General features: G+C 42.1%; 1 protein-coding gene across 1 annotated transcript in view; it reads left to right on the top strand.

The window, feature by feature from the left end:
• The window catches only part of MUC13 (mucin 13, cell surface associated), a 32,470-nt gene extending 12,507 nt beyond the window's left edge, over positions 1 to 19,963 (top strand). The window contains exons 6-15 of the mRNA XM_049817708.1: positions 571 to 677; positions 3,590 to 3,648; positions 5,068 to 5,213; positions 6,511 to 6,636; positions 7,779 to 7,890; positions 8,970 to 9,007; positions 11,185 to 11,272; positions 12,338 to 12,545; positions 18,751 to 18,833; positions 19,846 to 19,963. Coding sequence (XP_049673665.1) covers positions 571 to 677; positions 3,590 to 3,648; positions 5,068 to 5,213; positions 6,511 to 6,636; positions 7,779 to 7,890; positions 8,970 to 9,007; positions 11,185 to 11,272; positions 12,338 to 12,545; positions 18,751 to 18,833; positions 19,846 to 19,963 — 1,085 coding nt within the window. The remainder of the gene's footprint in view (positions 1 to 570; positions 678 to 3,589; positions 3,649 to 5,067; positions 5,214 to 6,510; positions 6,637 to 7,778; positions 7,891 to 8,969; positions 9,008 to 11,184; positions 11,273 to 12,337; positions 12,546 to 18,750; positions 18,834 to 19,845) is intronic.
• The last annotated feature ends 1,712 nt before the right edge of the window (positions 19,964 to 21,675 follow it).

The raw sequence follows: 21,675 nt of genomic DNA, 5'->3' as shown, positions 1-21,675 counted from the left end.
GGCTTGATTTTCCCTATTGCTAAACACTCATCACAGTCCTGCTGAAATGCATCTCTGAGATACCGCTGAAGGCCAAGCATGTGACCAATGAGGCTTCTTATTTTAAGTAGCAACAAGCAGGATTCTCAAATTTACTTGGGAGCCCAAAGAAGCAGGTAGACACTGAATTGCTTTTTCAGATACGGTGAACCACGTTAGCTGCTTAGTGGCTGCAACTTTGGAGTCCTTAATGTAGGTATTTTCTCACTAAATGCTGTAACACCTCAGATGGAGTCTTTTGTTAGCTTCAGGCCATGCTTACAGTTTAATGTTATTCAGTTTCATAGTTTGGCCAGTTCGGTTGAGCCCAGGATACTGCCTGCTTCTCAGGTAGCCAGAGTACATCCCCCATTGTAACTGGATTGATTGAGCAAATATTTGTTTGCTGCTGATTCCTCTAGTATATGAAAAATAGCACTGTTTGATTTCTGCATTGTATTTCCCTATCGCTGAAAGCTGGAGAACTCTAAGGTGAAACCCGACTTAGTTGAATGCTTTCTAATTAATTAATATTCTCTGTGTTCGTTCCAGGGAAAATATACCCAGGGGTCATTAAACTGAAAGGATTTTACATTGATAGCGTTCAAACTGTAAATTCCACGCAGTATGAAGAGGTGTTCCAAAATACAACAATGTTTGTGAGTGACGATGTTTTGGTTTTTTTCTGTTTATTTAATGCTATCCTGAATGTCATGCAGACAGAGGGGATACATGCTGCCTTTAATGTGAAGCCTAGAATGGTTTCACTTGAGAAATCTACTTCTTTCAATGAATACTTCACAACAGTTTAGACCTATTCATAAAAGACTTGATTTTTGCCCTCAGATGAGTACATGCATGGCTCTTGCTGAAGTGATGTACCTGAAATAAGGAATATATGCATTTTTAGTGCGACTTCTATTCTGGGAAGTTCTCACATAAATTGCTCTGTATCTTTCACCATTCCCTCTCCAGAAACCATGGGGCTGAGTGAAGTTTTCCAACCCATTTAGTTTCTGATCTCTGCTATTTGCTAGGGGCTCAGTAATACTCGGTGGTATGAGTAAAAATTAACAATTTATTTTTTTTTTTTAACAAAAACTATTGTTTCCACACAACACAAACTTTTCAGGACGGCTGTCCAGCTGTGTCTAAATACCTAAATAATAAGCCTCTTCCATAAGCATACCAAGATTAGTATTTTAATGCTATTAGTGAAATGGATATTACACATTTTGAGCATTCTATGATTATAGATAAAATCTGGTAAAGGATTTGCTGGAGAAATAAGACAAACAGTTTAATTTTTACTACCATGTTGAAACAAGTGGATTTGCTTATGTTGGTTTCTGAAAGTAAGGAAGAAGAGATATGCAACTCTACCAGACAGCTGATTAAAATATATTCACCAAATATTAATCAGAATTCATAAAAAATGGTTATCAAATTCTTCATGGTATTATATTGCTTCCTATGAATGTTTTATCAGAAAATAACCCAAAATTACCTCTCCAGAATGTTAAAAAATATTTTCCTCTATTTTTTTGTCCAACATCTCTTCATGACATGGCTACAGAAGGGCATGATATGCAGCACTAGAATAGATATGCAATAGCATGCAAAAGTGAAAATAGCATAGAAAATAATATTTATTACAAAGAACGATAGTTTATCTTTCATTTCAGTTGACTTGGACATCTTATCCTTTTCTCATGGTGACTCCTGCTTGTGTGGCAGTTGGAGGCAGCTGCCTCCACCAGTTGTTCCCTGCTTCACATGGGCTGAGGGACAGCAGTGACTCTTCTACTGACCTCATCCAGTCCCCAGTGCTTTCAGGAGTGCTGTGCTTCTCCCCACAAGATCAACCCCTGATGATCCCACTTCACTGCATCTTAGGGACATATGCCATCTGTAAGGATGCCTGCTTCTCCCTCTTCCCTCTAGTTGCACATAGGTCGGTGTCACGAAAGGAGAGGTTTAGATCACTTAAAGAATCACCATCAAAGATATTAGCAAAAGTAATTTTCTTAATGTGACTTTGTAAAAGTGTGGCATTACAAAGTTTGACAGCAAGGTTCGCTCTATTACTTAGTACATGGGAGAAACATACAAAGTAAAATAAAATTAGAATTGAGTTAGTTAGAATGATTTACACAGAGAGTGGAGATGCAGAAGGGTAAGGGAGACCATCCCATTGAATCATGAAGTTCAGAATGGGCTCACTTGCTTTCTAAACTCCTGATGGAGCTTAGGTGCAGCTAGATCCAACTTGGACAAAGGTTTATGCCTAGTAGAAGGGATACAAAGTGTAAGGAAAAACTCTCATTAAATTACTATGCCAGTTTGTCAGGGAATGAGTGATTATGGATCCTACATTACTTTGAGGTAGCAGCAGTTTAAGATTTATTAACACTATTACAGTAAATCACAAGATTAGGTTATATGATTTTTAACAATACTTATCAGTGTATAATATCAGCCAATTATCAGAGTGATTTAATAAAGTTTGCTATCAGCACTACAAAGTTTCCTAAATCAAATTGCACACACACACAAACACACATACAGATATAGAGGTTAACCTATAATCAAGTTTTTTCTCTCTTGGCCAATTATAGTAAATTATTAGTACCAAATGATCTTTAAAACATCAGGAAATCTAACTGTGGTGAATTAGTCACCATTCTCATTCATCAACATTTGTCAGCAGACAATATTTGACCCCTTCTTTGTCAGCATCTATCAGCAGACGATCACAGAAATCCTTGCAAATTCTACTCTTTGAAATCCTCATGACATCTACTACTTAAAATCCTCTTGAAATATACTCTTAAAAATCCTTGTGAAATCTACCCTGAGAGGCATCCCAACTCAGAGGGAGATACTGGGTCACAGCCTGCAGTGATCCCAGAGAGCTGAAAGGGTCTCACTTACAATCACTGTTTATAGGGTCGCGAGATGATTGACTTTGGTCAGTGTATTTCCATTCTGGCCACAATTCTTGTCAGGCAATTCTGGCACCCTCCAAGGTGGGCCATGATCGAAGCAGCAGGAGTTTCAGGTACAGTTCCAGGCAACAGGAGTTTCAGGTATGGTTAGGGAGTACCTAATCATCCTGATTCACTGTACCATAGGCAGGGTAAGAAAGTACCAGATTGTCCCAAGTCACTGCAAAAGAACACAATGTTGGCTGGTTCTGACATTGCAGTGTGGCCTGGGGAGTGCTGCACCACCACAGTTGGTACCGCAGAGACACCCTTCTAAGCGATGAGTCTACAAGGGAGTATCTGTAGCTATCCAGCCAGTCAACCCTAATGCACTGCCTGACATCCATTCAACTCTTGTCTCTCCAATCCTCCACTGCTCTCCCATATTCCCTGTTCTGCAGCACCACCCCACTGCTCCTTTTCTGCAATATCTTGCACGGTGGATGTGACAAATCAGCTTGCTTTATTTGTGCCTATAGTAGCATGTTCTGGATTAAAACTTTACAGCTGAAGCCTCAGTGGTTCATATGCTTTTGGTCTATGTTTCTGCTTGCCTTTAACTCCAATTCATTTCTCTTTTATAGTTTAAGGATGCCTTCAAACATTTAGCAGGCTTTGAACAGACTGTCATCGTGGAAATTCAGTAAGTTTGTCAGTTTGGTTTTTGCACAGTACATGCTTCCCACACACCCCATTTTAATCTCTTTCCCATGGAGTATTCAGTCTAAGAAAGGATATGGGATGAGTTCAGTTCAGTATGCCTCCTGCTAATGGAGGACATTCTTTTCGTATTTTTAAAGACATTTTTACCCCCTGGATTTCCAATATGTCTGTGAATTTGGATGGCTGAGACAGCTCCACAGTGCATGTCCCACTTTTAGCACCACGTAGGATATAGCACTGTGCTATAACTAGCAGTTCGTATGATATCTGACATGTCTCTGAAATTGTAACAGTTAACTCAGAGGTTCTTGCGAACAGGTCTAACCTGGAGTCCCAGTTTAATTTAAGAGACACTCTCATTATAGAAGGCCACTGCATCTCATTGTGCATTTGCTGGTCTCTCCTGATGGCAGGCTGAGCAAAGATGTTATTGAATAGGCTATGGTGACTGTAGCTGCAGGCCTAGGTCCTTTGCTGATCTAGGCAGACACTGTAAGATAGCCCTCTCTTCCCATCCCCATCTGTTATATTACTGTCCCCAGAGCTCTGCCAGCTTCTCTGTGAGTGCTCCCTAACCCACATCAAGCAAAACCTGGCATGCTAGCAGACACAGCAGTGTAAACCCTTTCAGCAAACCCCATGGATTAAGCACTTAAGCAGACTGTTGTTCTAGCAGAGTTGTGAGGGCAGTAACTTCCAGCAGAGTGGTTGTGACAAACACATGGGACACAGTAACATCTTAAGGCACTACCGCAATCTAGCACTTAAAGGTATTTGTGTGCATATCCCAGCAACACGAAGTTCAGCTGAAGAATGAGGTAGTCACTGCTGTTCTCCACCTCACCCCAGGGAGATTGCTGTCCAGCTGAACCCAACCCAGCCAGGATGCAGTTAGCATAGATACCTCTACATTGCAAACAGACCCCTCTGAATTCCTTGTGGTCATACCATGAATTATCCTCACCATGCTTCAGCATGGGTTCTCCATGTCATGCCTGGATAACACCACAGGCTGATGTGAACATGTAAAAGTTAGGGTCTAACAGATAAGGTCCTCCACACTGCAGATGGCTTGAGGTTAGCCCAGTAAAAAAAATGCCAGTTACGTGCCAACAGCACACAAAGGAGTGATGTTGTTAGCATTAAATCAAACAGCCTTTGCTTACCAGCTACCTATCCACATCTGGATCTACTGGAAAGATGGCCATTAATGTATTCCTAAGCAATATTTGAACTAATTTTCAGGTGTCTTAGTAATTACCTACACTGTGGGGTGGCAGAAGCTAGGGGAGAGAGGGAGGTTTGGTAGAAATCTTCTCTTGTCTGTCCATCTAGCTTGTTATCCACATGGATTATATGAGCCTTTAAAATGATGCTATCGATCATCTGTACTTTTCAGACCTGTAAAAGAAGGCAGAGCTTCTCTTCCAGTGAGTGTAACAGTGGCAAACCTGTTTATGGAGAACTCAACTGTAAACTCTGACACAGTTAGTTCTGCAGCAACTAATGCAGTAAAAACTTCAGCCTACGTCTCTCAGTACGGAGGTATGTAATTCCTTACTGTGGGAGTAAATAATCAGCAGAAACAGAGGTTCCTATCTTCAAAGCTGGTTAGAACATCTCTGTGTGCAGCAAAGCCCATCAGACCACAAGCCTTGTTGATTTTTAGGAGCTGAATGTTCAATCTTAGGTAATTTTGAAGACTCAACCATTCCGTGCTGGGCTTTTTTGTCTTATTAAGGCTTTCTACTTCCTGTGTAAAGAAGAGAAGGAAAATGCTTATTCCCAAGTAAGCAATGGCATGTTGATTTTAAGCTGCTGAGTGTTAAGTGGCTGGAAAAATCAGGACCAAATATATACAGACATATATATTGCTTTTGAGAATAAGTCAGTATTTTACTGGCAAAATAGGATGAAACTCGCTTTAGACTTCTTCCATAATTAATTGAAATGAGGCCTCACTGATTAGCTGCTGAGCTAAGTGATTAATTGTTCTAAACTGGTAAAGTCTTGCATTACTAAAAGTATAATATTTGGAAAATGATTTTTTAAATATAATATGGACTTTTTTCTCTTAAAAAAAAATGTTCCTATTTTGAAATCAGCTTTTGCAAAAGTTGTAGCTAATAATTAAAGGAGTCCATTTCATGACTGATAGCCTGAGTTTGGTCTCTGAAGGTGACTGTATCCACCTCAGTCATGACATTTCCTGCGTACTGGTCCTAAATGTGAGGGGGAAATAGAAAAACACTGCAAGCTCACAAAGCACAGTGCAATCACATCCCTCCACTGCATGCCACCCACTGAAGTTTGCAAACCATTCCCACCACCAAGACATGGATCTAAAGAGCAACATGCTGGGCAAACAGGATACTAATATTGCTCATGAAATGAGCTGCATGCCCATAAATATTTATATCTGTGTAGCACTGTATGGGATCTGGGCCTCACAGTTCAGTTGTAAGAAAAACTAAGTGAATAGTGATGGGGGTTTTCTATAGTTTTTTTAAAGTAAGGCAGAAAGTCAGTGTTCAGAATATGAACTTATGGGTAGAATTTCCCTCTTGTGGACTGGAGGACAGGAAGGTTTGGAGGCAGTTGTAGGAGGCTGAGAAACAGAAGGTCAGAAAATGTGATGGAAACAGGACCTTAACTGGTAAAGAGCAAGGGAAAAGAAAGGGCTGCTTCAAATACCTGCAGTATTGATGTCCAAAAAAAGGACTTACAAGGTTTTTTTCTGAATTGCTAAATAATTGGTTAATGATTTCCTGAGCAAGTGCACTGCTTTCTATGAAATGATATTAGTACTCAGGTTTGCTTCCTGACTGTTTCTGTTTTAAAGCTACAACCTACTGTGCTGCTTTTAAATGTGATGTTCAGACCACGGACTGCGTAGAAAGTATGTTTCCAAAATGCGTATGCAAAAGTAGTTTCTCAAAGACAGAATGGGATGATCGTTCTTGTTCAGGTAAGAACCTTGTTACTTTATCTATCCCTGAAAGGCTGACCTGGTTATTCCCTGTCTCAGTCCCTTTTTGAAAAGGGAGCTCCACAAATGGGCTGACCTCTAAAAATCAGGGAATGTGTGTCTTTTTAAGAAAGCCACAGAAACACATTCTCATGTTTCACTTTAGATGGTTCCATAATTCTATTCCAGTAGAATAAACTACTAAAGCCTGAATAGGCAACTCTTTAAATGCATTGTTAAACTTTTGGTGAGAATTGAAACCTAAATAGGTAAAGGATGGAACAAATTGGATCCTAGATTCACAGCCTTCCCTGCTAGGACATATTTTGGGAATAAATTCTACATGCTACCTGGAGGCAGCTATGGGGGGATGCTGACAGAACTGGAAGTCTCATGATGCACTACAATGATCTGTTAAAGCTCTGTCCCTCATTGGTAGTTCTAGGACTGCATTACTGTATTTAGACAGCTTTTTGTGGGAAGAATGATTTATGTGATTTTTAGGAACTGTTAGTTGTTGGGGTTTTATTTACATGTTCATTTTGAATCTTTTAATGAGTACTCTGTTTATATTTTTAGCTATCCTCCATAGCCCTGAGATGTACTGTATTTTCTAGTTATGAGCACTAAAATTTTCACCCTACAGAAAAAAGTCTAAGATATGAGATTTTAAGAAAAACAACAAATATAGCAAATACTCATGATAAAATAATGAAAGCTGGCTATCAAAAAGGCCAGTGAGATGTGATCTAGTGAAGGCCTTTGTGGCTGCTAACCTGTCTAAATCTGATCCAGTTTTAGATCAGTTGCAATACAAATCATCCGCTGTGAGACCAAACTGCAGGTCATGGCTTGCCTATGTAAGATGCAGCCTAGCCAGATTTCCATTCTAATGAAGCTGAATGGTTTTAAACAATGACCATTTACTTCTAATTTTGTGCTTTTGTATTTCAGTTTCTGTTCTACATAGGTATAGCCCTAAAAAAAGCCATTCCGATGCTATGAAGCACAACAAAGTTGTGTGTTTACAGTGCAATTAAAAAAAAAGGGGGGGGGGGGGGGGGGTTGGAGATTTTCTCCAGTGTTGATTTTTTGGGGGCTATCTTCAATTCACTCTGTATTTTTTCCCTCTGAAAATACAGATTGCAGTAAAGACTGTTCTGCAGAAGAAAACAAGTACTGTGCAAAAGAAAAAGGGACTCCAACATGCAAATGCATGCCTAACTTTGAAAAGAAGAATGACAAATGTGTACCGTGAGTACTCAGCTTTTTCTTGCGTTCCTGTGTTCTAGGCAAAGATAGGGAAGAAGAACATCTAGCATGGGGTCACCCTCTGTCTAGAAGAACAGGCTGCAGCTAGGTGAATCAGAGACGTGCCTAAGGTAGTTAGCAGGTAGACAAATTCCCATGGTATCACAAGTTATGGCATTTTAACTGCTTGGCATTAGCCGTTGGTGTGCACTCATAATACTTCAGAGGAAGGTCAAGGAGAACCAAGGTCATCTGTGAGTCAGTGAAGAGGATAAACTACTTCACACTTATTTTGTGGGTTGCCCACATAAACATAAACTATTCCTTCAGAGTAATTGAGCCATGAAAATTTGTATGCTGAAGCATTTAGCAAGCAACAGGCGTTAGAGCAAGACTTGCCTCAAATCCCTGGAAAGTTTCCACTGATATCAGTGGGGACTCTGTTTCCTGATAACTTTCAGACCTATGTTATTTCATCTTGGTTTTCTCTCTGTGGGTATTTCTGTCATCTCGGGATCAGAACAGAGCAGTGTTGTTTGCTAGTGAAGCTAAGTAAGTGACTGGTTGTGCTCTGCTCCAGTGGATAAGCAGAGGGACCTTACTTCCCATACCCATTAATTCAGCTCTTTTTGTAGTTATTGCTTCTACACACTGAACACTTCTTACTGTAAAGTCAAAATATTTTAAATACAAGAAACTAGTAAGGGAGGAAAATAAAAAGCTACCAGTCCTTATATTGAGGCTTTTGATAAAGTGGGTAGCAATTCCAAGTGGCTCAGAGGTATAGGGCTTAGTTCTTTGGAGAAATTAGGCCCTTTTAACATTTTTCAGGCTGAGAACCCTGAAACTTTGAGTGCCCAGCTCACCAATCATTCTGAAAATCTCAGATTGTTTTACTCCAACAATGAAGCTAAAGAATTCAATATTAAGATAGCATTAAAGAGGAAACCTTTAATGAACATACCTTGCAGAGAAACTGCTGATAAAAGGTGGAAATACACTATTGTTTTGTGATCACCTGCTTAATGACACTATCATTCTTTTCTTTTCTTTCTTTCTTTCCCCTTTTTTCTCTCATGTAGTTGTCCAGTGGGCTACTCTGGGGAGAACTGCAAGAACAGTAAGTACAAGAATTTCTGATTTTTAATTATAGAATGGAAAAATATCTGGTAATGTTTAATCTGACTGATATAAAAATAACAAGTAATAGTCTTTAGGGGTGCCACCATCCTGTATTGATAGCAGGAAAATGTTAGAGAAAAACAAGTGAAATTCCATTGTTGCCTGGAAGGAAAAATCCTCCTTGAAACTCATGTTCAGGCAGAAAGTAGCACTTTCTCTAGTGATCTCCGCATTAGGCCCAGCAGTTTTTAGTCAAAGACAGGTTATTTGACAGAAAAACATTTAGTCCTCATCTGAAGACATGCAATGCTGAACTCAGCACCACTGACAGATTAGTTTCTCCTGTAATTAATCACTCCGACTATTAAAACGTCAGTGGCTTACTCTCATTTGAGATATTTCTGCTTTAATATCTAACCACTGGTTCTTGTTTGTGCTTTACCTTGCAAGCACTGCATAATATTTAGTATTGTATACTGGTGAAGAGATGATGACCCCAACTGTGTTATCCCATAATTGTAATCATCTGGACAAGCTAACCAGACAGGCCTTCCAAAGCTTTTTCCCTTTTCTGAGTCAGTTTTGCAGCTGTTCACTGCACCGTCTCCAGTTTCCACCATCATAAAGATTAGGAGAGGACATTCTTCATGCCTTCTAATGTTTGCATGTGCCTAAACTCAGAACATCTAATACAGTCAAAGGCAGACTTAAAACCAAACTGTCGTGGGGTTAAACCATGACAACTTCTCACAACTCCTTTGGCTTTATTTGTGCAAAAGCTATATCCTCATGTGGCCCTTCGGAGTCTCACACTGCTGCATTCTTAAACTTATACATGTTTAATATACGTTTAATGTTCCTGTGTCTGCCGCAATGAGATCTTCAAGGGTTTTTTTTCTGGTTTTGCCTAAAATTTGTGGAGATTGGCTAACGGTAGTTGTAGTGCAGCACAGTGAATCTTGCCAGGTATAAATGTTTGGCAGGAAGGATATTTTTTATCACATGGAACATATTTTTCTAGAGAAAGTTTTGGGAATTTTAAGGCTTTTTTCATAAAGCAAATGAAAATGCTAAATCAGCACAAAATCAACACATTCTGAATTTAAACACAAATTTGAGACATGCTGATAATAACTCCATTAATAGCCTCATCTTCTCTATACAGCACTGAGTGAGTACTGATATAAAGAGTCTGCTGAGCAATAACCAAAGATACTTTACAGATGTGTTTGGCATAACGTTCTTTCAACTAATCATATTCCCTGTTGTCTTGATGTATGCTCCTATGATTAAATGTGCTGGATTGTTCTGCTGGTAATGGCACAGTTGGTGGTTTCATGTTGTGTATCTCCAGTACAGGCATTCAGTGTATTAAATGGCAAACTCATAAATCCAGACTGGGATCTTCAAGTAGGTATCACCAGTAAGGTTTGGTAGCAATTCCATTCACAGTTGAAGGAAGATATAGAGAATCCATGTCTTCCTCCTTTAGTCATGCTGGTTCTGCAGCAAGATCAGTGAAAATGAATTTTCCTTGCCAAACATTTATTCAGATATAGCATATTTATGCAGTGTTCATAGTGCCACATAATAGAGGCCTCGGATTGGTGTGCCTTATGTGCCGAGGGCATGGCAAGAGCCTATTTGATGCCTAACTACTTATTTTAGCGGCAATACTAGCTTAAGCAACCCCTACACCCTCCCAGTTGTTCCTGTCCCTCAGCTATAACTATGTGAAGCCATTCAGTACATGGGATTAGGACCTTGAGCTGGAATCAAAATAGCCAGCCAGAAGAGATGGTCTTTAATGCAGATCAGTTCCTTAATGTACATCTTTCTGTGTCCACAGACAGTTGTACTGAGACAGCACCAGAAGCCTGGGAATCAATAACATCTTCTTTCATCTTTCTTTCTCTCTTTCTTTCTTTCTTTCTTTCTTTCTTTCATATTTTCTTCTTTCTTTCTTTTTTCTTTCATTCTTTCTTTCTTTCTATTTCTTTCTTTCATATTTTCTTCTTTCTTTCTTTCTTCCTTTCTCTCTTTCTCTCTTTCCTTCTCTCTCTCTTTCTCTCTTTCTTTCTTTCATAGTAAGAGGACAGGGACAGGACTTGGTTTTCAATATTTACCATGAGTTTTCAATCGATGTTTCTTGTTTGTTTGTTTGTTTGTTTCCAGATAGTGAACTCATCCTTATAATAGTGGGTACAGTGTTTGGAGCCATTATCCTGAGTTTAGTGATAGCAGTCACTATTGTTTCAGTAAGGTAAGATTATTTCTTACAGTTGAATAGAAGCTGCATTTCTGCATGTATGTAGAGAGCTAAGCAGAAATTTAGTGAGGGGCAGGGCTGTGAATGTGGTTGCTTGCCTAGTTGGGCAGACAAGTTCATTTAAGTCATGTAGCCATTAGAATTTGGTTTTGCCTGTGTGGTCTTCCCAGAAGTATTTGTTCTCTTGCTGTGAATTCAGAAAGCTTTAGCCAAGTCTTCAGAATACACGTCTGACCCATTAATCATAGTCCTGCCCTAGCCAGTCCTGATATGGCATCTGGATGAGATGGACAAAGGATGCTAATATCAGAAGACTGTGTGGCCCAAATTCAGACCCTCTGCAGCTTTCCCTGCTAGCACTTCAGCTCAAGGCCTGGCATGCTCCTTTCAGCTCAATACAGGCAGCATTTCCAGCCAAGCATCTCTTTAAAGCTTGCTATTCCCAGTGTACTGGCAAATTCCCAATTGCGGTTGCACCTCCTCACTTCTCTCCACACAATAAATATAGAAATTCTCAAGCAGCTCCTCTGCCTTTGCTCTCAGCACTGCCCAGGTAAAGATGCCTACAAGACTGCCCATAGCAGGCATAGCTCGCCAGCAGGTGCACAAGCTGGTCTCAAGTGTGTGTGCGGTGTATGGACTTGTGATCACAGACAATCCAAATGCATCATTTGAGTGTCCAGCTTTGGCTGCAGGCATGAGGGCAATTTTTCTTAACTGGGCCTAATGAATGCCTCATTTCTTCCTCTGAACAGTCAGAGCTAGTGGTGGTTAAGGAAACTCCTTCACTCTAGGAACTAGTTAAAAGAGGCCAAAGTCCCCCTCTGTGTCTCCTAGCAGCTTAGCCCCACCTGTGATAAGAGACACCAATCTTTGTACCCTAACATTGATAACAAGTGTTTTGCAATAGGTATGCTAGAAAAATCTGTTGCATGTTTCAGAACAGGATTGAGCATTCAAAATAAGGTGGGAGTGGATAACTTAATAAGTTGGACTTACTCAGTAAGGCACACTAAAATGTCTTTTAAAACATCCTTTGTTCTTTCATTTCCTCTGAAGAGCCCAACGCAAACAAGATCCAGAGAAGAAAAGACTGATAAAGTCAGGAAATTCCAACCCAAATACCTCTGATGACAGACAGACCACGATGTTCCCCAGAGTCCAGACCACTTCTGGCCATGGAAACCCAGGATATCAGCCAAACAACCCATATGAGATGCGTTCCACAAATAGACGTCATTTTCCAGAGAGGGATTATGCAGATTTGGTAAGTATTTCACACAGGCCTACGAGAATTGCATTCCTGAACTGTAGTGTTATGGGCTACAGACATTGTTGGAACTTAAACTCCACTCTGTCCATCCTCCCTTGATCTAGAAGGCCAAAGTGGTGCAAAGGCAACCAAACAAGTGTAGATGCAGCTGAAAAAATTTCCCTGAATACAGACATCAGCACTCACCTTATGAAGACCTTTCTAAAGCCCCAGTAGTCATCCCTGAGTCACAGGAGGGATATGTGAAAAGCAAGGGTCAAAGCAACAGTTTGGCTGGGCAGTGGTCTGCTGTGTTGTAGGACATTTGTCCGCATTGACCGAACACATCCTTCAGCACAGGCGTGCACGCAAGCATCACAGACTGTTGTAACCTGTGCTGCTTTTAAGCTGGTTGTAGTGTCAATAGGTGCTGCACTGGCACTTCCCAGTTGCAGCATCATGCAAGATTCACAGTCAGCTTAAGCTGGCACAGCTGCCCAGAGGGTCGGTGTCCTCCCACCCACTCTGCCAATGCCTAGTTCACAGCAAGACCCTCTGCAGTTGCTGCAGCGTTGCAAAGGGGTAAGTGTAAAGTGCCATGAAAAAGCTAGCACAGCTTTTTCATTGATATAGCCCAGGGGAGCCGGTTCAGCAGAGGCATGTCATTAGCTGAAAGGTGTGTTCTGAAAAAACTGCCTGTTTTATCCTTGAACCCTGCAAGGGAGCTGTGGAGGAAGCAGAGGCTTGAGAAGTGCTATGCTGTGATATGATTGATTTGCTGGGTTCTGCATGCATCGAGTAAATAGGAAGCACATTGTCCATTCAAATTGTGTTTAAATGACATTTTAGCTCCACCTCTGCGGTGCAAGAAACTACTCTGTTTAGCGAAGAAAACCTGTTTAGTTGTAATACATTCATATGTTTGCAGAATTGAGGCCTAAACTGTGATAGAAGCAACACAGAAACCTGATGTTTAAAAAAACAAAACCCGCTTTTAAAAAGCTGCCAATTAAGAGTAGAAAAACATCTAGTTAGTTGATTGATCAGATTCACGTGGATTTTGCCATTTCTAACTTTCCAAAGATGTCAACTTCTTACTGATGAAAATCTGCCTGTTTGGTTGTCCTTGAGGGCTGGTGTGTCACAGAGAGAGGGCTATCATGTGCAGTGTGCTACATGGTGAACTATTTTGAGAAAGGAGCTGTCTGACCCAGAGCTACTCTTTATTTCTTTTCTTTTCTTGTCCAAATTCTGTGTAGTATGAAGCATCACGGGAGTCTGAGGGCTTTAGGATGCAGAGCAGATACTAAGTGACCAGAGTGGTAGAAGGATGGATGACCATCGCGACCATGGGTCAGACCAAAGAGTTTCACAGCCTCTCAGCAATGCAGTTACTTCAGCAGAAAAGACAACAAAGTCCATAACCCCAGATTCTCTGAAGATTTCGAAAGGAAGACCCCTGCTTGAAAGAGATCATGGACAACTCTCTGAAATAAGGGAAAAATGAAGAAAAGAGTATGGAGAAGAAGATGACTTTTAAAAGCACTAACGGACTCCAATAAACATTAGACTTCTTTCCGGAGGTCAGTACATTGGCAAGAGAGTGAGGGTAGACAAGATACCAGGATTTTAACCCTGCTGTTTTCAGTTCTTCTAGAAGATGGTCCAGGCAATATGCGTGATGTTGAAAAATGTCAGCACCCAGAGCTTTGCCTGTATTTGTGCTCACTCCATTTCAGCTACAGGCAGCCTGCATGGCTTTGGACAGATCAAAACTGTTCTTCATGAGAATCTAACCTGTTTCTTTCTACTGTATCAGATACAGTCTTTTTCCCCTCCTCAACCCCCCAATATTTCCTATCTGAAAGCATTCTGTTTGGATCTCTACTGACATGCATTGTGTGAGACAACAGTACTTGTCTGACCTTTTACGCAGCCTTCCTTCCCAATACAATGACAAGAAACAACGTCTTCAAATAAACTCTGTTGTTCTCCATCTTGCACAATGACGCTGATTTTACATTCTCAGCTCCTGTGGAAAGTGCAAGCTTTTTTTTTTTTTTTCCTCTTGCACTCTTTATTATCTGATTGAATGATCTTATGGTTGGGTTTTTTTAAATTTCTTACATACACTCAATAAATCTGTCTGTAAAAGAATCCACATTTTACTGTACTCTACAGAGTGTGCATTATCTATTGACTAGCATTAACATTTCCTTATATATATAAAATATATATATGCACAAATATGTACATATATTTATAGATTAAGTTCATTTAAAATATCATTTAATTCCATGTTGTATTTTGTGGTTTGTTTTTTATATGTGCAGATTAACTTTTCCTATTAAACATTACTGTTTCTCAGTACCAAGGCTTTCTTATGTTGCTGCCCGGTGGCGTAAGGGGTTTTTTTTTCAACTCCAGAGACTATTTTATGTTAAAACTTGTGCAGAGTTTAGACCAAGTGTGCACACACTGGTTACATCAGCACTGAGCTTTCACTCAGAGGTTCTGATCAGGAATATTATCAAATCTTAATGAAGCTTAAATGTTTATTGTTGTGAGGCTGGCATCAATTTTCTGTGATCACTTTTGGTGGGAACTGGGTAGTTAGAGTAGCTGGGTCTCCTTTGAAAATGCTGGACAAGCTGCTTTCTGTGATTGCAGCTTTGTGCATATGGGTCTGCTAAAGTCACACAGCTAAAAAAAAAAAAAAAAAAAAAAAAAAAAAAGTGTCTTTCAGCTTAAATGGCAAGTTTGGGGGCCAGTGGTAGAAAGCACAGTGTGTGACTGTAGAGGTTACCAGGATGTGCATGCAGACAGGTTGTTCCAGTGCTCTCAGTGATCAAAACCCACTTGCCAGTTATGCAGTTGAGAACTGGGAAGTAAACAGTCCTGATCTTTCTCATGTGGTTTCTCTAGCAAAAGAAGATAGACCCTGCTTTCTCCGAAATGCCTGCAATGAGTGGTAGTTTAGAAGTAGCCTGGTGAGAAAAGATACAATCTTCTCTCTGTTGTCTAAATGGATTTTCACTGTTTCTTTCTTCCAGCTGACTCCTGTCCCTTTTGCTGCTGTCACCTGGCTGCACAACACCTGCCGTTGGCAAGTGTCTGTAGGAGGCCAGGTTTTGGTGGCTTTAGCCACCCTCCACACTGGCTGTGTGCCTCTCAACATGCACAAGGCGACCTTTACTCCATGCAAACAGGGCTAGCTCGATTTAGCTATTCATGATACCTTTATTGAAAGGATGGTAGAGATTTGGTCTTATTTTCTTGACTTTTCCTCTGAGAGTACTTGCCCATGAGGAGCAAAGCAAGGCATGGTGGCTACCCTTAGCACAACATGTGGAGAGGCCCCATCCTTCCTCCAGCTAGAAGAGCCCTAGAAGGGGGACCAGCTCCCTTCCCCAACAGTTTCATTAAAGTATGGCCCCCCAATGCCTGCTGCCCCCTTCTTTTTCTTTGAGCCCTGTGTGTTCCCACCCTTCCTAGGGTGAAGGAGATGCTCCCTGCCTCTAATCCCTCTTCTAAGCCCTATCCTTTTCGCCTTCTTTCTGATTTTCCAGCAGCAGGAAAAGGTTCTGCTGCCACCAGAACACTCCAGGGAGTTTGCATGGGGTGGGACGCTGAAAAATGGGTGGGATACAGGCAGAACAAGTGGCAAAAAGTCATGAAGCTCAGTGTAGAATTCTACTTAGTTCAGCTGGCTGCTTTTGCTTGGATACTCCCTCCTCCCCTTCTTTGTAGGGCAGACTGAAATTTGGAGTTACATGGAGTCAAATAAAAGGATTTCTTTATATCAAGAGTAACAGCACATACATCATGGTCTTTCATTGAGATAAATTGCCTGGTTCCATCAGCTTAGTGCAGAGGATCCTTAAAATACATGTAACAGTAGCCTGCTAAAGAGGCACATGAAAAGGCTTTCAAGTGTTATCTCTTATTCTTTCACAAAGCAATAGGAGTTGGAAATGCAGCTGAAAACTCAATGATAAACGAAACTTTAATGCAGTAAAACTTTAGTGGGGGTGTGATACCTAGACATTTGCTGTCATTGATAATAAAAGCAGCAAAAATAGTCAGGTGTTTGCGTCATTTAACTGCAGAGGAATTTTCATTGCTCTAGTTCAAAGCTAATTTCTGCAACTGCAACCAGTTCTCATTTAGCCTGTGCTGGGGAAGGGCTATCAGATACTACTGTAAGCCTACTACTCGTTAGCATTTCAAAGGCTGCTACAGCTTTTTTATCTGGACTGGAATTCTGTACCGAAAGGGCAAACTCTCAGATATTTCACTTCTGTTTGGCTATTAGCAATGTGTGATTATGTTGGGAAATATGATCATGGAAAATAGCTCTTTGTGGTCTTTTATGACTGCTGCAGCTTGACTCATGCATCATTTCAGCTGCCTATCCTTCAAAATCCAACTGAGCATGGGAAAGAGAGCTGAGTACAACCCTCACCCATTGGTGTGGGAGAGGACTTGCCTGCAGGCAGGGTGAGGGGCTTCAGGGAACTGCTGCAACTCGTTGCGCATCCTGGGATCTTCTATCCATCTGCTCCCCTGAGATACAGGGTGTCCTGCTGGCACGCAACCCGCAGAGGACGTGGGAAGATGGTGCCACTCAAGTCTGCTGCCTACTTTTGTCCTGACCAAAAATTGCACTGGAGAGATTGCTTGGCACATCTGCACAGGGTGTACTAAAAAATGCTAAATGAGTTGAGGACAGAGGTTTGCATGGTTGTAACAAATACTTGTATGGGGTATTGGGTTCGCTTAAGTCACGTGCTATTCTTCATTTATCTGGATACACCTGAGCACATTCAAGCGATGCGGGGTGGCAGGGGAGGGGTATGGTGCCGTGGGTGGCTGTGGGTTAAGAGCCTGGGTCTGGGCAGCTGCCTTAGAGGAGCTGTCACACAGTAACGTGATGGGACAGTAGGGTAAGGATGGGCTTAATCAGACCTGATAGATCTTGTGCTGTTTGCACTGCTTATGCCTGAAGCCAGCCTTGAAAATGAGACATATCGCCCTGCATCCAAACACTCCCCAGCAAGGCCCAGCATCCAAACTCACATGTGAAAGGCAGCACCTTTCAGGCCTGAAAGAAGGAAGCATTTTGCATTTTTCTGGTTACCTGCTGGTGAAAACCACTCCTTGTTTTCTTTCTGGGACTGTTTTTACATAGATCCTGCATGTGATGTGCCAGGCCAGAGGCATAAACAAGTAAGAGCGAGCAATGAAGGTAAGACACCACTGCAGACCCAAGGGCTTGACTTTTCACTTCTTGCGTACTTCCTTTGACTTTGATAGTTTGTTGTGAACAGTAGCGCTCCTTCCAACAGGAGGAACAGAGGTAAGGGAAAAGGAGCATCTCCTCTAGCCAGAAGTGCTCCCCTCCTTGCTAGGAACAGCTTCCTCAACTGAAACCCTTGGTACAGAGAGCTTTTAGGGAAACTCAGGTGAGGACTGAAGGGAGTCAGGCAAATGCCTTGGTGAACATCACTGTCCCTAGCTGGTTTTGAGGGGACCACCAGGCTCAGGAGGGTGACTGGACCCTGGCACAACCCAAGGACAGCGGATCCTGCTTGAAATTTGGAGTTCATAAGCCCAGGGCCACAAACCACAGAAAGGCAAGCGAGGCAAGCCTAGTACTGCTTCATTCATCTGCCACTCCTGTGAGAGGAGGACTGTCATTTGTCAAGTTTGGCAACTGCAAAGTCATCAATTGCTATTTTTTCCCCAGTTTCCCACCCTTCACCCTTTCTTTTTTAGCCCAGTAATACTCCCTATTTCAAAGACTTTTCTGGTGTTTGTGGATGGAGCAGCTCTGCTTATTAAGGGTTCCCAGGAGGATTAAATTGATTTCTCCCAGGTTTTGGGGTGTGGGATGAAGATACTGATTTTTGCAGCAACTAGTCAAAAAAATCCCCAGACCCAACCCTAAAACTCCAAAGTGGTCTAAGAACAGGGAAACCCATAAAACATGTCAGGTCACAATTAAACAGGAAATAAATAGGGCTAAAAATAAGAATCTGTAAATTGCCTTGCAAAGGATGCTCTAACTGCTGATAAAAGGCTCTTTAAATGCATCAAAGCGGCAAAGGCAGCTAGGAAATTAGTGGGAAGTCTGATGACAAGGGTATAAAAGGGTCAGATAGGAATGATGAAGCTGTAGCAGAGAAGCTCAGTGATTTCTTTGTGGCTGTTTTTACAGCTGAAGCTGTTTGGGAGCTTCCCACATCTGTCACACTCTGCAGTTGATCAGCTGGAGGAGCCGGAGCAACTGGAAGTAAAAAGGTAACATGGAGTAGAGAGGTAGCAGGAATAAAGGAAAGTAAGTGAAGTAACTAGGTAACAGGAGGTATAAGGTCAAATAGATAAAGTGGTTGTTAATATGTGACCAGGACAAGGTGGCTCTGATCCAGGAGACCCCAAAGAGTGGTACGGGGGGCTGCGGTACCCAGCTGTGTTCCCAGGCACAGCCAGCCCATTGCAACCCATAGACTCACTGGGACGCGCCAAACCATCATTGATGGGCTGTGTGGCAGCCAAACACCCACCAGAATTTGAGGCTACGCAAAGCTAAAGGAGGTCAGTGTAAAGCAGACAGAAAAAAAACCCAAACCACTTTACAGGTGCAGGTGGTGAACTTGCTGCCACAGGGGGTTGCAGACGCTGTATTTGCAGGTTCAAAAAGCGATTAGGCAAATTCAAGGATGCAAATGCATGACAGAGATGTACCATCTAACAGCAGGGTGAGAAAGTGGGGTGCTGGAGGAAGGGGCTAGAAAAGGAGCGAGGCCCCCAAGATAGCCCCTCCTGTTGCAGTCCCTGGAGCAGAGCCTGGGGCTGGATGGACAACCTGGGCCAGGGGGGACATTTCTCACCTTCCGAACTCATTGACCTGCTTTATTCAACAGCAGCACAGGCTGAAAGGTGACGCCTGGGGTGTGCATACATAGCATGTCTTGTATGCCCTAATTATGCCTGGGCTGTTCATAAACTGTGGAGGGGCAGGGTAAGGTGCTGTACACCGAGCTCTTTACTGTTTATGTAGGAACAACCTCATAAAAGAAACAAGGGAAAATCTTTGCAAGCAGATAACTCAAAAATTGCAAAATGCTTCCTGGTATTGAGCTTGAAAGGTGCTGCCTTTCACAAGCAAGCTCCAAAGAGCAACCTCTGGAGACCAAAGTCTATTCCTCTCCTCTCCACGAAAAGCAAACGAAAACCAACAGCTCCCACTCTCCCTCTCCTGGTGGAAGCAAAACAGCTTGTGAAGGACCTGTGTGCTCCTCTCTGTCCCCAGTCCCCCGGGCAGTGTCCCCAAATCCCAGGCAGTGTCCCCCATGCCCCCTGCCAAGGTGGGCGAGATCAAGGGGAGCGGAGAGAAAATAGCTGCCCAGCTGTTGGCCCAAACACAGTAGAGATTTCGCCAGGGGAGCTGGGAGACTTGCAGGGCCAGATAAGGTGGAAAAGGAAAAATAGGGCACTGAGAAAAATAAGAAATTTTGCCCAGGATTCCAGAGAGGGCTGTGAAGGGACCAACATCGCTTTTGGTGGGCATCTATGGCAACTGAGCATGTTCTTCCTTTTTTTGCCTGGTTTTTTCTGAAATGCTAAGACCTCTGGCAGCACCCTGAGGGACATTTGTCCCAGCTGGTTTCCCAGTTTGGTCATTGCTTTGGCAGTCAGTTTTCTAAAGTGACATTAACAGCTTCCCAGAGTAACGTCCGTCACGTCTTGGTGGGCTGGGGAAGGCTGTCCTGGTTTCAGCTGGGATAGAGTTGATTTTCTTTCTAGTAGCTGGTATAGTGTTATGTCTTGGATTCAGTATGAGAAGAATGTTGATAACACACTGATGTTTTCAGTTGTTGCTAAGTAGTGTTTAGACTAAGTCATTTTTCAGCTTCTCATGCCCAGCCAGCACGAAGGCTGGAGGGGCACAAGAAGCTGGGAGGGGACACAGCCAGGGCAGCTGACCCAAACTGGCCAAAGAGCTATTCCAGACCATGTGATGTCATGTCCAGTATATAAACTGGGGGGAGTTGGCCGGGGGGGGGGGGGGCGGGTGGAATCAGTGCTTGGGAACTAACGGCATCAGTCGGTGAGTGGTGACCAATTGCATTGTGCATCGCTTATTTTATATATTCCAATTCTTTTATTATTATTGTAATTTTATTATTATCATTATTATCATCATTAGTTTCTTCCTTTCTGTTCTACCAAAGAGTTCTTATCTCAGCCCATGAGTTTTAGGTTTTTTTCCAATTTTCTCCCCCATCCCACGGGGTGTGGGGGAAGTGAGTGAGCGGCTGCGTGGTGCTCAGTTGCCGGCTGAGGTTAAACCTTGACAAGGGCGAGGAAAACTCTCAGCCCTCCTGAGATGGCTCCCCTAGACCCTCACCGGTGTCACTGCCGTCTGCCCTGTGCCTGCTGACATGAGCCTGGTTAAACATTAGGGAATATCTGCCTCTCCTTTAGTCATGGATATCTGGGTGTAGCTGGGGAAAGAAAGTCTGCCACATAAATGAGACTTTGGAAAGAAAAGGCTTTCTCTGAAGTCTTTTATCCATAGAGATGCTTTTATGGGGTATATCAGCCAAAAATTTTAAAAATTGTTACATATCTGGGACTGTCAATGAATTCAAGAGGTTATTATAGTGCTAAGGTGTCTAATACCCTCTCAAGTAAAGGAATGTTTAAATTGGTGGGAATCAGGGGTCAAGTGCAGGCAGGAATTTTGGTGCCTAACTTGTACCGACATTAATGGGAATAAGGGTCCCTGGGGAAGAATTGTGGACTTGGGCCTATATATCATTCCTATAAATGAAACAGGGCTTGTGCTGCACATGTGTAACAGTACATTATTATTCTTTTCAAAGCAAGGTCTTTCCTGGTACACTTTTCATCATTTCTCAACTGTTTTGTCCTTCCAAGGTTGGTGTGAACAGATTTTGCAGCAAGCTCATGCTGGGCCGAAACCATTTGCCAGAAAAATAAGCAAAAAAAAAAAGGGTCCAGTGATTTATTTCAGATAGTGATTAAATAGCCAAGTGTCAACTGAGATTTGAAAAAGCTGCATGGGGCATTGGGAGGCCCAAACCACAGATCCAGGGTGAATTCCTTGGAAAGCTGT

This window comes from Accipiter gentilis, chromosome 1 (assembly GCF_929443795.1).
Source record: "Accipiter gentilis chromosome 1, bAccGen1.1, whole genome shotgun sequence".
Classification (NCBI taxonomy): domain Eukaryota; kingdom Metazoa; phylum Chordata; class Aves; order Accipitriformes; family Accipitridae; genus Astur; species Astur gentilis.
This window is presented reverse-complemented; position numbering and strand designations above follow the sequence as displayed.